Source organism: Mya arenaria, chromosome 4 (genome assembly GCF_026914265.1).
Source record: "Mya arenaria isolate MELC-2E11 chromosome 4, ASM2691426v1".
Lineage (NCBI taxonomy): Eukaryota > Metazoa > Mollusca > Bivalvia > Myida > Myidae > Mya > Mya arenaria.
Window position 1 is genome coordinate 15,517,849 of NC_069125.1, and position 12,932 is coordinate 15,530,780.

The 12,932-nt window shown below is 40.6% G+C and overlaps 1 protein-coding gene across 3 annotated transcripts in view; it reads left to right on the plus strand.

The window, feature by feature from the left end:
* The window catches only part of LOC128230046 (protein mono-ADP-ribosyltransferase PARP14-like), a 31,226-nt gene extending 29,493 nt beyond the window's left edge, over positions 1 to 1,733 (plus strand). For all 3 annotated transcript variants that reach the window (XM_052942032.1, XM_052942031.1, XM_052942033.1), the window contains one exon: positions 603 to 1,733. In XM_052942032.1, coding sequence (XP_052797992.1) covers positions 603 to 699 — 97 coding nt within the window. In that variant the 3' untranslated portion in view covers positions 700 to 1,733. The remainder of the gene's footprint in view (positions 1 to 602) is intronic.
* The last annotated feature ends 11,199 nt before the right edge of the window (positions 1,734 to 12,932 follow it).

Sequence of the window (12,932 nt, forward strand, 5' to 3'; positions counted from 1 at the left end):
ATACGAGGATTCTCTTAATGTTCAGTACTTGTGCCTGACATTGCCCTGTTGTTTTTGTTGTTGAATATGTTCAGTCTTTTAACTATGGAAGCTGATGTCTGTCATTTCGTGTTTTCGCATTTGTTGCAGCGAAGTGGAGTATGAAAATTCGATAAAGTGCCAAGTGACCGAGCTAAGATACGACAAGTTTCGCCCAGCCCCTAGTCGCATTATCGCCCCACCCCTTGACGCATTTTGCCCTGCCTCTTGGCGCATTTTCGCCCCGCCCTGTGGCGCCTTTTTGCCCTGCATCTTGGCACATTTTTGCCTCACCCCTTGGCCCATTTTTCCCCTGCCTCCCTGCCTCTTGGCGCAATTTCGCCCCGCCTCTTGGCGCATTTTTGCCCTGCCTCTTGGCGCATTTTTGCCCCTGCACTTACCGTATTTTCGACCCGCCACTTCGCGTATTTTCGCCCCGCTACTTGGCGCACTTTCACCCCTTCACTTAGCGTATTTTCGCCGTTTCGCCGCTCAATGCGAAAACACGAAATGGCAGTCATCAGCCTCCATAGTTAAAAGAAAAATGCAATGCAGTTTCTTTAAATCCAATTTATTTCAATAAGGTATAACTCGACGTGTGATGATCCTGCAAACCCAGGGGAATTCGTCATCTACAGTGATACTCAGGCCTATCCAGAATACACCATCGTCTTCAAGTGAACAGACTCAGTACAAAAAAAGTTCAGACCTGATATTTAAGGAAATGGTTAAAGGTTGTTAATATGTACTTACAAAAATAAATAATTTGATCCGACACAGTTGCATAACCAAAAAGTATTGTGTTAAAGTACATACTAACAAACTTTTACTTTTTAGTTGTGTACAAACTATTGTGTAAACTACCCACTTAGTGGTCCAGCCACTGTTTATATCTACCGGTTCACCTGATTTAAATCAATAATGGCTGATTGCTGATTTACTGAAAACATATATTGGCATAAAGTTTACTGCCATCTCATTGGACAAAAAAAAATGACCACTTATACTGTTTCAGGAAGTATTACTTAAGTGTGTTATTACTCCACTTTCTGGCAAGCTTTTAATTAGATACTGGAGTTACTGCCCAATATATATATATTGTATGTATTTAACTATTTTATTTATTATTTTATACATGTAGTGTGTTTCTTTTTATTTTCATTAGCAATAAGTGTTTTATTTTGCTGAATGTTTGTCCATTATTGTTGTTTTCCGTTTAGATATTCCCCCAATTAATTGACCAATGAGGATAGATGTTGTTATCAATGAGCTGCTGCAGCCGAGTTATAATCTACCAATGTATAAAATTTGGAGAAGTTAGTCGATAAAACTCAGCTTTTCGTTGGCCAGTTTACGCATTGCTTTGATTTTATTGGTTGATAGTTATTATTGGATAAGTGTTGGCCAATCAATAAACTTTAGGGCTGACTTTGAAAAAACTAAAGAATTAACCAATTTTTTACAATTGGGTGCTGCTGGTTGATATCCTACTCGTGCATATATGATAATATATATAACAGGAAAGACTAGCGGGTCCAGGGGTGGGGATAGGTGTACTTTACATGTCGATATCGGAGAAAAAAAGTAATAAAATACGCTCAAAATAGTTTTCAGACTGGAAATTGTTATATTTACTTCGCCTCCCCCCTCCCCTGCCAACATGTTTTAGTATTTAAATTTCGGCACTGAGGGAGGAGCGTAATTCTAAAAGTTGTGCCCCTAAGTTACGCCCCCCCCCCCCCCCCCCCCCTCTGTAACGCCGATTCCTGAATCCACCCTGAGAAATATATATTATGTGCGAATGTTATTATTTATTATGTTTAGTCCACTGTACTTCTTGATTGTCTGTTAAGATTTTTTTGGACCACCGTTTTCTTTAATTTATAGTTATGTGGGTAAATAAACGGATTTGACTTGACTTGATTCTACTTTACATTTTACATTAATGCTCAAGTCAATTGTAACCACGACCCCCCACCCACCCACCCAGGTCCGGGGGTATACCGGGGATAGCCGGGGAAATTGGCCGTGTTTTTACCTTTCAGGTGGCCCCGCTGTGCCGGGTGAATGCGGTGGTTTTGTCTTCGTGCAAAATATAGCGGAAAATGGGCCTTTTCTAGGGTCCCTTGGGTGCGGGAGCATTTGACGGGGATTTTACCATCAGTTCGTCCCAGATTTTGCCCGGGGTTGGCTCGACCGAAAGTCAAAGTCCCCGCTATTCCCCGGACCTGGGGGGGGGGGGGCGTGGGTTACAATTGACTGGTGCATAAAGACAAACTGATGAGTAACTATTCTTTCACTATGCGTCAAGTTGGCGTGCGTCAAGTTGCCACCATCCATCAGCAATCGGCGTTTTGCTCGAAATTCAATATATAATGTTAAGCTGACTCATCATTCAGCTGGCTTATTTCAGCTCGACATTGAAAATGACAAAATCCAATTGACCAGCCAGCTCGAAATAGCGAAATTGCCGTTTTGAATGTTAAGCTAAGATGGTTTTGAATATCCAACTTTAGTTAATTTTATGGTCATAGATCACTTCATTCACAGCATCGCTAGGTCGGTTAATAACACGTTATCCGATTAGCTACATCGTTCTTTGATTCAATTAAGACAAATATTGACCTGATCTTTGATTGCTGATGGAAGTTGTGTCTCATTCTACATTAAATGTAGGCATATGCATAAATCTGAATATAATAAGTGTTAATATTATGCACCAGTCATTTTTAACCACGGCCCCCCAGGTCCGGGGAATAGCGGGGACGATCTGCTGGTAAACCCCCCGCAAAAAGCCCCCGCACCCAAGGGACCCTAGATAAGGCCAATTTCTCGCTATATTTTGCGTGAAGACAAAACCACCGCAGTCACCCGGCACTGCGGGGCCACCTGGAAGGTAAAAAATCGGCCCATTTCCCCGGCTATCCCCGGTATACCCCCGGACCTGGGGGACCGTGGTTACAATTGACTGGTGCATTAAAAACAAGCAATTATCTATTATTTTCGTTTATATTTCAAAATTATTAGACCAACATAGTTATATTTTAAATAAAATCTTCAAAATAGTGTTATAATTCAATATTGCATCCCATTCAAAATGAAAAAGAGATTAATAAGTGACATTATTTTCTAAACACTCGTTGAAGCCTCGTTAGCCATATCCAAAATAATGACACTGTCTGATGTAACGTCATCTTCGACATTGTCGTCACTTCCGGTGACGAGCGTGGCGGACGGTCTGCGAGTGTTGCGGTCGCGTATCCACGTGACTTGGTCGGGAGTGAGGGGCGGGGTCATGTTCCAGAGAGTAGGTGTGGTCATGTCAGGCAGCCAGTTGGGCTCCCGGGTCATGGGCGATTCCCAGCCATGGTCGCCAGTCTCCTTGCGAACCTGAGGGGATGTAAAATGGGCTTAAAATAAAGCTCACTAGCTATTTCTGCTATACGATGCAAATAATATACTGAGGGGAAATTGTGCAGTATTATATGTAATGATTGGTTGTTTTGTCGTAAAAGTAGACCATGACATTTCTCAAAAAATAAATGCCCCTTTAACCGATTATTCTCTTTACTTTTCAACTAGAGCGAATAAAAATAGTTATAAAATAAACTTAAGAAAATAAGTGGGAATACTACGCAGTGATAAAATAATTTCATAAATACATGTCCACATACAATTCGGAATAAATGGGCGGAAAAACACTGTTTTTACCTGTTTTTCGAGCGTCTGCACACGGCTGATGATCTCACGTGCAGTTTGCCGGAGAAACTCCCTCTCATCCATCTGCAGTTGCACGCGGCGCGTTAGCGACGTTTGCTGTAAGAAAAGTAATCATCTTAATCATCTCTTCGATCCAAATTATAACTTCGCCCCTATATACCTAATCATAATGGCTAATGTAACCAATAATAACCATGCCCATATATATTAAATGCTACCAACTTTAACCACGTCACTACAAACCAAATGTTCCAAACTACAACTACGCCCCTACATAACACATATTCCCTACTATAACCACTGCAATACATGTCAAATGTTCCTAACTATTTCCACGCCCCTATATACCAAATGTTCCCAACTATTTCCACGCCCCTATATACCAAATGCTACCAACTATAACCACGTCCCTACATACCACATATTTATATCTATAACAACGCCCCTACATAACAAATATTCCCTACTATAACCACTGCCATACATACCAAATGTTCATATACGCCTCTATATGCCAAAAGTGTCCAGCTTTGATTACGCCCCTACACTCCAAATGTTCCCAACTTTAACTACGCCCCTATATACCATAAGTTACCAACTATAACTACTGCCATACAAATCAAATGTTCCCAACTGCTATTACGCCCCTATATACCATATGTTACCAACTATAACTACTGCAATACAAATCAAATGTTCCCAGCTTTGAATACGCCCCTATATACCATAAGTAACTACTGCCATACAAATCAAATGTTCCCAACGGCTACTACGCCCCTATATACCAAATGTTACTAACTATAACTACTGCAATACAAATCAAATGTTCCCAGCTTTGAATACGCCCCTATATACCATAAGTAACTACTGCCATACAAATCAAATGTTCCCAACTGCTACTACGCCCCTATATACCATATGTTACCAACTATAACTACTGCCATACAAATCAAATGTTCCCAACTGCTATTACGCCCCTATATACCATATGCTACCAACTATAACTACTGCCATACAAATCAAATGTTCCCAACTGCTATTACGCCCCTATATACCATATGCTACCAACTATAACTACTGCCATTAAAATCAAATGTTCTTAACTGCTACTACGCCCATATATACCAATTACTACCATATATAACCACGTCCCTACAAACCACATACATTATTTAATATTTATATATACTCAGAAGAAAAAGTTTAGTCAGTATTTTCATTTTTGAACTAAGTCAACAATTTTGAAAATAGTTTAAGTTAATACGTCTAAACAACATGTGGTTGACCTATTTATGATCAATACATCGGTTAATCCCTAATTTGCCACTGCATACAGTAGTTTTGCTATTTTTTTCGAAATTCAAGTGGTGCACGTGCACACGTTAATCAGCATGGTCATTTTGTCGGCAATTTTATCAAATGAATAGTGTAGTGGTCACATTGAAATAATCTGGACACAAAATATCGACAACAATCATGGGACGTCGCCCAGGCTTATCATTAGATAACAGAAATATCGCTTTAGGATTGCTGGAAGCCGGTATACGCGTAGCTGACGTCGCACGTCGTTTTGGTGTTCACGAACGGACTATTTTTCGTCTGCAAGAACGATTCATTCAAACAGGCAGCGTTAAGGACAGGCCGCGGTCAGGCAGACCTCGTAAAATGACGCCACGCGAAGATCGGTACATAGTGACGTCATCTCGACGTCATCGTTTCATGGTTGCCCGGAAGATCGCAAATCGATTGAGAATTGCCACAGGAACCAGAATTTCGGTTTTCACCGCACGTAATCGTTTGAAGACCGCACAACTTCGCGCTCGTCGCCCTTACGTTGGCATTCCGCTGAGTGGGCGTCACCGTATAGCACGTCTAAATTGGGCTCGCCAACGTTTGGCTGGATAAGACGGCAATGGAACAGGATCGTTTTCACAGACGAATCCAAATTTAATCTGCAAGGGGCAGATGGCAGGGTGCTTGTATGGAGACGCAAAGGTGAACGGCTGGATCCTGCTAACGTCATCCAACGTGATCGATACGGTGGTGGAAGTGTTATGATATGGGGCGGGATTTTATACAGTGGGAAAACAGAACTTAAAACATTACGTGGAAATCTAAATGCTGTTCGTTATTGTGATGAAATCATTGTTCCCGTCGTTGCACCGTACATAGCCAACCGTCATGCTGATATTCTACAGCAGGATAACGCTCGCTGCCACACTGCACGTTACACACAAAACGTTCTGGCTGGACACAACATCGAAACCCTTGATATGCCTGCAAAATCACCTGATCTCTCACCGATCGAGCATATGTGGGATTACCTTGGACGTAAAGTACGTAGCAGTAATGACGTCAATAACGTTGCGGACCTTGAGCGGGCTTTACAGGAGGAATAGGCGAGAATACCACTTCACGTTATTAGAACACTAATAAACAGCATGAGACACCGGTGTGTTGCTGTTATTAAATCGAGGGATGCCCACACTAGATATTGACATCGACAGAATTTTTCATTTGGATCCCTATGCTAAATATGACGTGTAAAATACTAGAATCAGCTGGTATTGTCTGGTTAAATTGTTAACAAATGTTGGATATTAAATAAACTATGTGGTAAGTCAAATGTGTTTACGTTATAGTCTTATTTCCGAAAATTATTTGACAAAGTAGAAGTACTGACTAAACTTTTTCTTCTGAGCATATGTATAGCCACGCCCCTTCAAACCAAATGTTTCCAACTTCAACCACGTCCCTACATGACACATATTCCCAACAATAAACACGCCTCTTTATTCCAAATGTTTCCAGCTATAGCCACGCCCCTACTATAACCAGAACCAACTTACATGTTGTTTCATTTGTTCTATCTCCATCTCCATCTCTCGGAATCTGGCAGGCGATACGTAGATAGGTAGCATGTCCAGTGTACCTGGGGAATGTTATAACTTATTCACAGTCTTAAAACTACAACAGATAGTCGTAAAACTACGGCTGATAGTCGTAAAAATACGGCTGATAGTCGTAAAAATACGGCTGATAATCATAAAACAACGACAAATGGCCGTAAAACTACGACAAATGGCCGTAAAACTACGACAAATAGTCATAAAAATACGATACATAGTATGTTATATTGTTATAAAATTAAATGTTCTTTAACTCGTAAATACAACTTTTACAATTATCAATCAATCTCGTTGGCTTATGTAACGCGGGTAGGGATGTTGTGTTGTTCGAGGAACCGGACTATCCAGAGAAAACCCACATTTCCGGTTTGGTGACCACAAACCAAACTCAGGCCGGGATTCGAGCTCGGGTCACCTTTTTGAGAGGTGCGTTGGATACTTCGATAAAACAATTCAAACTGAATGTTGATATTGAAAATTTGTTTCATTTTAAGATTCAAAAATGATGTTTATGAATAATAGTTTGTGAACGGATGACTGAGTTCATATTCACGTGATGTCTGGGCCTGGTTTTCACATATGCGATGTTATATACAATAAAAAAAACACATTGTATACCGTTCTTTTGATAATAAAATATATTAAGTTGTTTACTCCACCAATATTCTAGTGTAACAATAAAAATAAGATTTTCACTTTGAGTCTTTAGTCTAACATTAGTGAATAAAGGCCAAACATGATCTTTGGAACCAATAAAATATTTTACAGATTTTAAATTACATAAAACACGTTGTGTTTGAGAGATGGATCTTACGCGTGTTTGGGTCCAACAGGTTCCACTTAGCGGCTTCGAACCCCTCGGTTTTCGCAGCCAGTTCCTCCAGAGATTGTTTCTGGTCGGCTTGACGGGCCTCACGTAACTCCTGGGTGGGGAATATACAATAATAAGGCAATGGATATTAGTTAACTACCAGGGCCTCGTCGTAAACGTTTTTCCTTCCAGCTTAACATATTCTCAACTCGTTCGGTCAGACGGGCCTCATGCAACTTATGGATTGGGTGAAAAATTCACAATGCCTGAGCAGCAAATAGTCTTGATAAAAAGAACAATGCCAGGGCCTCATTTTGAAAGACTGATCAAGGTCCCAAATATCTCTTTCTGATAGGCTTATTGAAATAAAAAGTCGAAATCCCTGAGGAAACTCAGGAATTACAAAATCCGTCGACACATATTGTCTATCGAACTCATGCATATTCAGATTATTTAAAGCATTAGGTTAAGATTTGGCTTTTTAAAGTTTTAGTTGGGGCTTCGTGGAAGCTTTAGGACACTGGATATCCAGATTGGAATCAAATAATGAGGTGGATTATTTCACAATTATAAATCCGATTTTATTTGCGGTGCGTTGCGCTTAAAAGCTGCTGTCGGAGTGTATTAGGTCTGAAATAGAAGGGAACGGAAGGGAATGGAAGAGAAGTAAATGCAGGGCAGGGCACGGCAGGGCAGGGCAGAGAAGTGCACGACCATACAGGGCAGGGCAGGGCAGCGCAGGGCAGGGAAGTGCACGACAATACAGGGCAGGGCAGGGCAGGGCACGGCAGGGCACGGCAGAGAAGTGCACGACAATACAGGGCAGGGCAGGGCAGGGTGGGGCAGCGCAGGGCAGCGCAGGGCAGGGAAGTGCACGACAATACAGGTCAGGGCAGGGCAGGGCAGGGCAGCGCAGGGCAGAGAAGTACACGACAATACAAGGCAGGGCAGGGCAGGGCAGGGCAGGGCAGGGCAGGGCAGGGCAGCGCAGGGCAGGGAAGTGCACGACAATACAGGGCACGGCAGGACAGGGCAGCGCAGGGCAGAGAAGTGCACGACAATACAGGGCATGGCAGGGCAGTGCAGTGCAGGGCAGGGCAGGGCAGGGCAGGGCAGGGCAGAGAAGTGCACGACAATACAGGGCAGGGCAGGGCAGCGCAGGGCAGAGAAGTGCACGACAATACAGGGCAGGGCAGGGCAGCGCAGGGCAGAGAAGTTCACGACAATACAGGGCAGGGCAGGGCAGGGCAGGGCAGGGCAGGGCAGGGCAGGGCAGGGCAGGGCAGGGCAGGGCAGGGCAGGGCAGGGCAGGGCAGGGCAGGGCAGGGCAGGGCACGGCACGGCACGGCACGGCACGGCACGGCACGGCACGGCACGGCACGGCAGGGCAGGGCAGGGCAGGGCAGGGCAGGGCAGGGCAGGGCAGGGCAGGGCAGGGCAGGGCAGGGCACGGCAGGGAAAAGTGAAGGGATGGCAAAGAAAGACAAGGCAAGACAACACACGGTAATGCAAGAGAATGGAACGGCGGTAAATACCTCGGTGGCGGCCAGTTTCTCCTGGGCCTCGAAGGCCGACTCGTACCTTGCCTCTATATCCGCATTTACCCGCTGAAGCTGCATCTGCAGAAGCTCTAAAAAAGAGAAATATGATAATTGCATACACATCAGTATGTTTTGGTTGGAGTTAATCTTAAGGATGACATTTGCACCTTCGTTGTTCTCACTATTCTTTGACTGTATTAGGTTAAATACAAATAAAGCAAACTGGTTGAGAAGGTTGATGAGACATTGACAATGAAGATAGTGACACGGGTCTTTTGCGGACCGGAATAAAACGGGACGGACCGATGTATATGTTTATGACCCCTACTTCCATTTCTAAATAATTCACTGTTTCTAAAAATAAAAAATAATCATAATAACACAAGGATCGGATACGAAAAAATGTTTCCTCAAAAACCATTTGATTGTTTGTTTTTCGACAGTATTTGTGCATCCAATTTTTTAATGGCAAATGCAATTGTTCTCATTTATCTAGTTTTATGACTTGAAAAGTTCAGGTTTATTGAGCAAGGTTATTATTGAACAGTCTTTGAGACATTCTTATTACAATTTATATAGTTTAAAATGAACAAATAGTATAACAATATGTGATTGATAAGCAATAGTTATCATTCATGTTTTTAATTTTATGGAATATATCGCGAGTGAGCGTAGCGAGCGCCGTGATTTGTTCCATAAAAGTCAAAGTTTGAATGATAACAAATTTACAGTTTGACCTATTTTGACACTTACACAATGCGTCTGTTATGAAAATCGCATACAGGAAACATAACTGACTTATTTTTTTCATATCAAGGCTTCTGGGCATTTTACAAGAAATAATTTTAAAATTTCAAACGCAAGACAGTGATTTCATTGGCGAACAAAAAAGGGAAAATATAATGCAGCCTATGCCTCTACAGTACATGATTGGATAAGACGTACCCCTCTCGGCGCGCAGCTCCCGGATGTGGTCGGCACGTGACGCGAAGTGGTAAAACTCAGACCCTCGTCGCTGAAGTCGGGAACGTTTCTCCTCTGCCAGTCAAAATTTATTTGAGATGTATCAGTGAAACAAGCACGATACTTTACCTTTTCAAAAAACATTGTCATTTACAATAAATCATTTCGAATATGGTAGCCGAGTAAGAATCTTTTAAGGCATACAAGTGTTTTCAGTTATAATGTCATGTCGCAAGATATTCTTTTTGCCGAGTTTGTATTTAAACATTTACGACATTTTCAGCAAAAATTGTCGCATGTTTAAACTGCTTAAAGTGGCACTTTTATTAGAAATCAATACATACACATGTATAACAAAGATAAAATTTGAGTGATAAATATTTAACTACTTACTTTAAAATGCATTTATGGAAAATATTAATTACTGATAAGAAGATTGTTATAGTGTATTTGATAGCTGAAAACCCCAAAATATTAAATGATTGGTGAATGCTTAAAGATTTACAGTGATTCTACTTTAGTCTCATAAGGTAGAAACACCGTATCTTCTGCACATTTCTTTCAAATAAATCTCGGAATCCTTCATTTATCCATCCTTCCTGGTATATTTAAACAATTCTATTAATTGTGGTAAATCTTATTTGGGAGTAATAAAGCAACTTTAATACTCCGTTTAAATTCTATTCACGCCAGTTCTTTCTCTTGGTTGCTTTCAAATAACTCTTGTATTGGGTTGAAAAGGGAGTTGTTTAATAGTTTGTTTCAGAAACATAACATGAAACTATAATGTTGGTCGAGTACTACCATAACCTCTTTCGCGGCGAAAATACGAAATAGCAGAAATCAGCTACCGAGAGAGCGTAACTAGCAGGGGAAAGCAATACTGATAGTGATATTGAGAGCATTCTTCTTCTTGTTGTCGCCCTTCCTATGTTAAAGGGACTATACACGAAGACAAGCCTAGAATTGGCAATGCGAACTAGTAGGAGGCCGATAATACATCGTTTTCCATGATTAAAAAAACAAAAGCAACAATCATATTTCTGTCTCATCTGAGTTTCCCCGTTTAACAATAGCGCATGATGGTTTCCCAGTTTAAATTATTTTTTGTTTAGGAGTGTAGATATTTTACAGATATTATATACTTTTTTTTATTAAATTTACTAGTATTTACGTGGTAGACAACCACAGTAGATTTCGAATTGGAATAGGAAAAAAACGCAAAATCTGCGAAAGATGCATATGTCTTAAGTGATGTAATACATCAGTATGATTTAATGCGTTGTACACAACGCTGACACTTTTGTTATTTTTTCTTGCAAATATATCATCTGGTGTCTAGTCTCTTAAAAGCTGCACTCACACAGATTGAACGTTTTGACAACTTTTTTTTTTTGTCTTGGAACGAGCCAATTTTTGCGAAAATCCATGGAAACCAATGATACAAGACTGCTGACAAAAAAACAAGATAGCAGAGTTTTCATAATTAAGTTCAAAAATTGTTTTTTATGCCTTTTTCTTAAAGAGTTAGTAACGGTTTAAGCCATAAAACATTAAATTTTGAACGGAAATATGAAAATCTACAATCTAAGTTTTTGTTAACAATCTTCTATCATTGGTTCGCAGATATTTACGCTAAAATTTGCACTTTCCAAGACAAAAAAATGTAAAACGGTCAATCTGTGAGCGTGCAGCTTTAAAGCATGTGTAACGGCAGCATTTAGATAGTTTCTCAAATTTTACCGAGTCAACAGCAAACAACAAATAGTCACTCCATCAAATAATAAAAAACATCGTTTTTTTGACAAGAACATTAATTAATCCACAAATGATTAATTATTTAATCATGAAATTAATGTATTTGCTCCATATTCATGATATTAATATGTTTTCATGAAAAGTTTGGCGGAAATCAAACATGGAAAATGACTTTATTCGTGTGATCTTCCGATGATCGAATATTATCGAAAATTGATTGGTTGGGCCTGAAATCGACGACAATCAATTGCATTTTGACATAATCGATCATTGATTCAACCGGCGAGTGGTTTTTTCTTCTTTCCTCTCTTTGTTTGCGTTCGGTTTAATTCCGCCATTTTTCTCCTTTGAGTTCATTTATTTATCCGGAAGTGTTCTGTTATTATCGTTAATAATAAGACCGAAAGCAGCAACAACACTAAATCACTTGAAACGTACACATAAAATGAACATAGTTAAAGATAAAGAGCTCTTAAACAAGAATAAAACTACAATACGTAAAGGTATTGTCAAAACCGATTGTACTATCGATATTCGGTTATTTGAGTGAAACCGATTATCGATAGTCAAACGGAAACCGATTCCCAACACTTCTATATTCATTACTTTAATAGCAGAATAGTCTGCAACAATAGCAATTCTTGTGCTATAATGGAAACCAAATACCAATGTCGCGCTTGAGGGCGTCAACCTGGCCGTTGACCTTGATCACAGAGAGGTTTTCCTGCGACACACGGACGCCCAGGACGTCCACGGAATTGCCGAACGTGTCCAGGGCCGACTGGAGGTTTGTCAGCGACTGCTCGTGTTCACTGAGTACCTAGAAACAATCATGATCATCATCAGAACGCGTTCAACTGTTGTGATAATTGTCATGTTGCTGTCCAGAGATATTCGTTGTGGTAGATGAGGTGAAAGAGTTGGTGTTGGTAACGATTTTTAAAATAATAATGATGGTAATACTAAGATGATGATGATGATGATGATGATGATGATGATGATGATGATGATGATGATGAGTATACTGATGATGATGATAATGATGATGATGATGATGATGATGATGATGAGTATACTGATGATGATGATGATGATGATGATGATGATGATGATGACGATGACGATGACGACGACAACAATAACAACAGCAACAACAATAACAACAACAACAAAGACGACAACAACAACAACAACAAAAACAGCACTAACAAC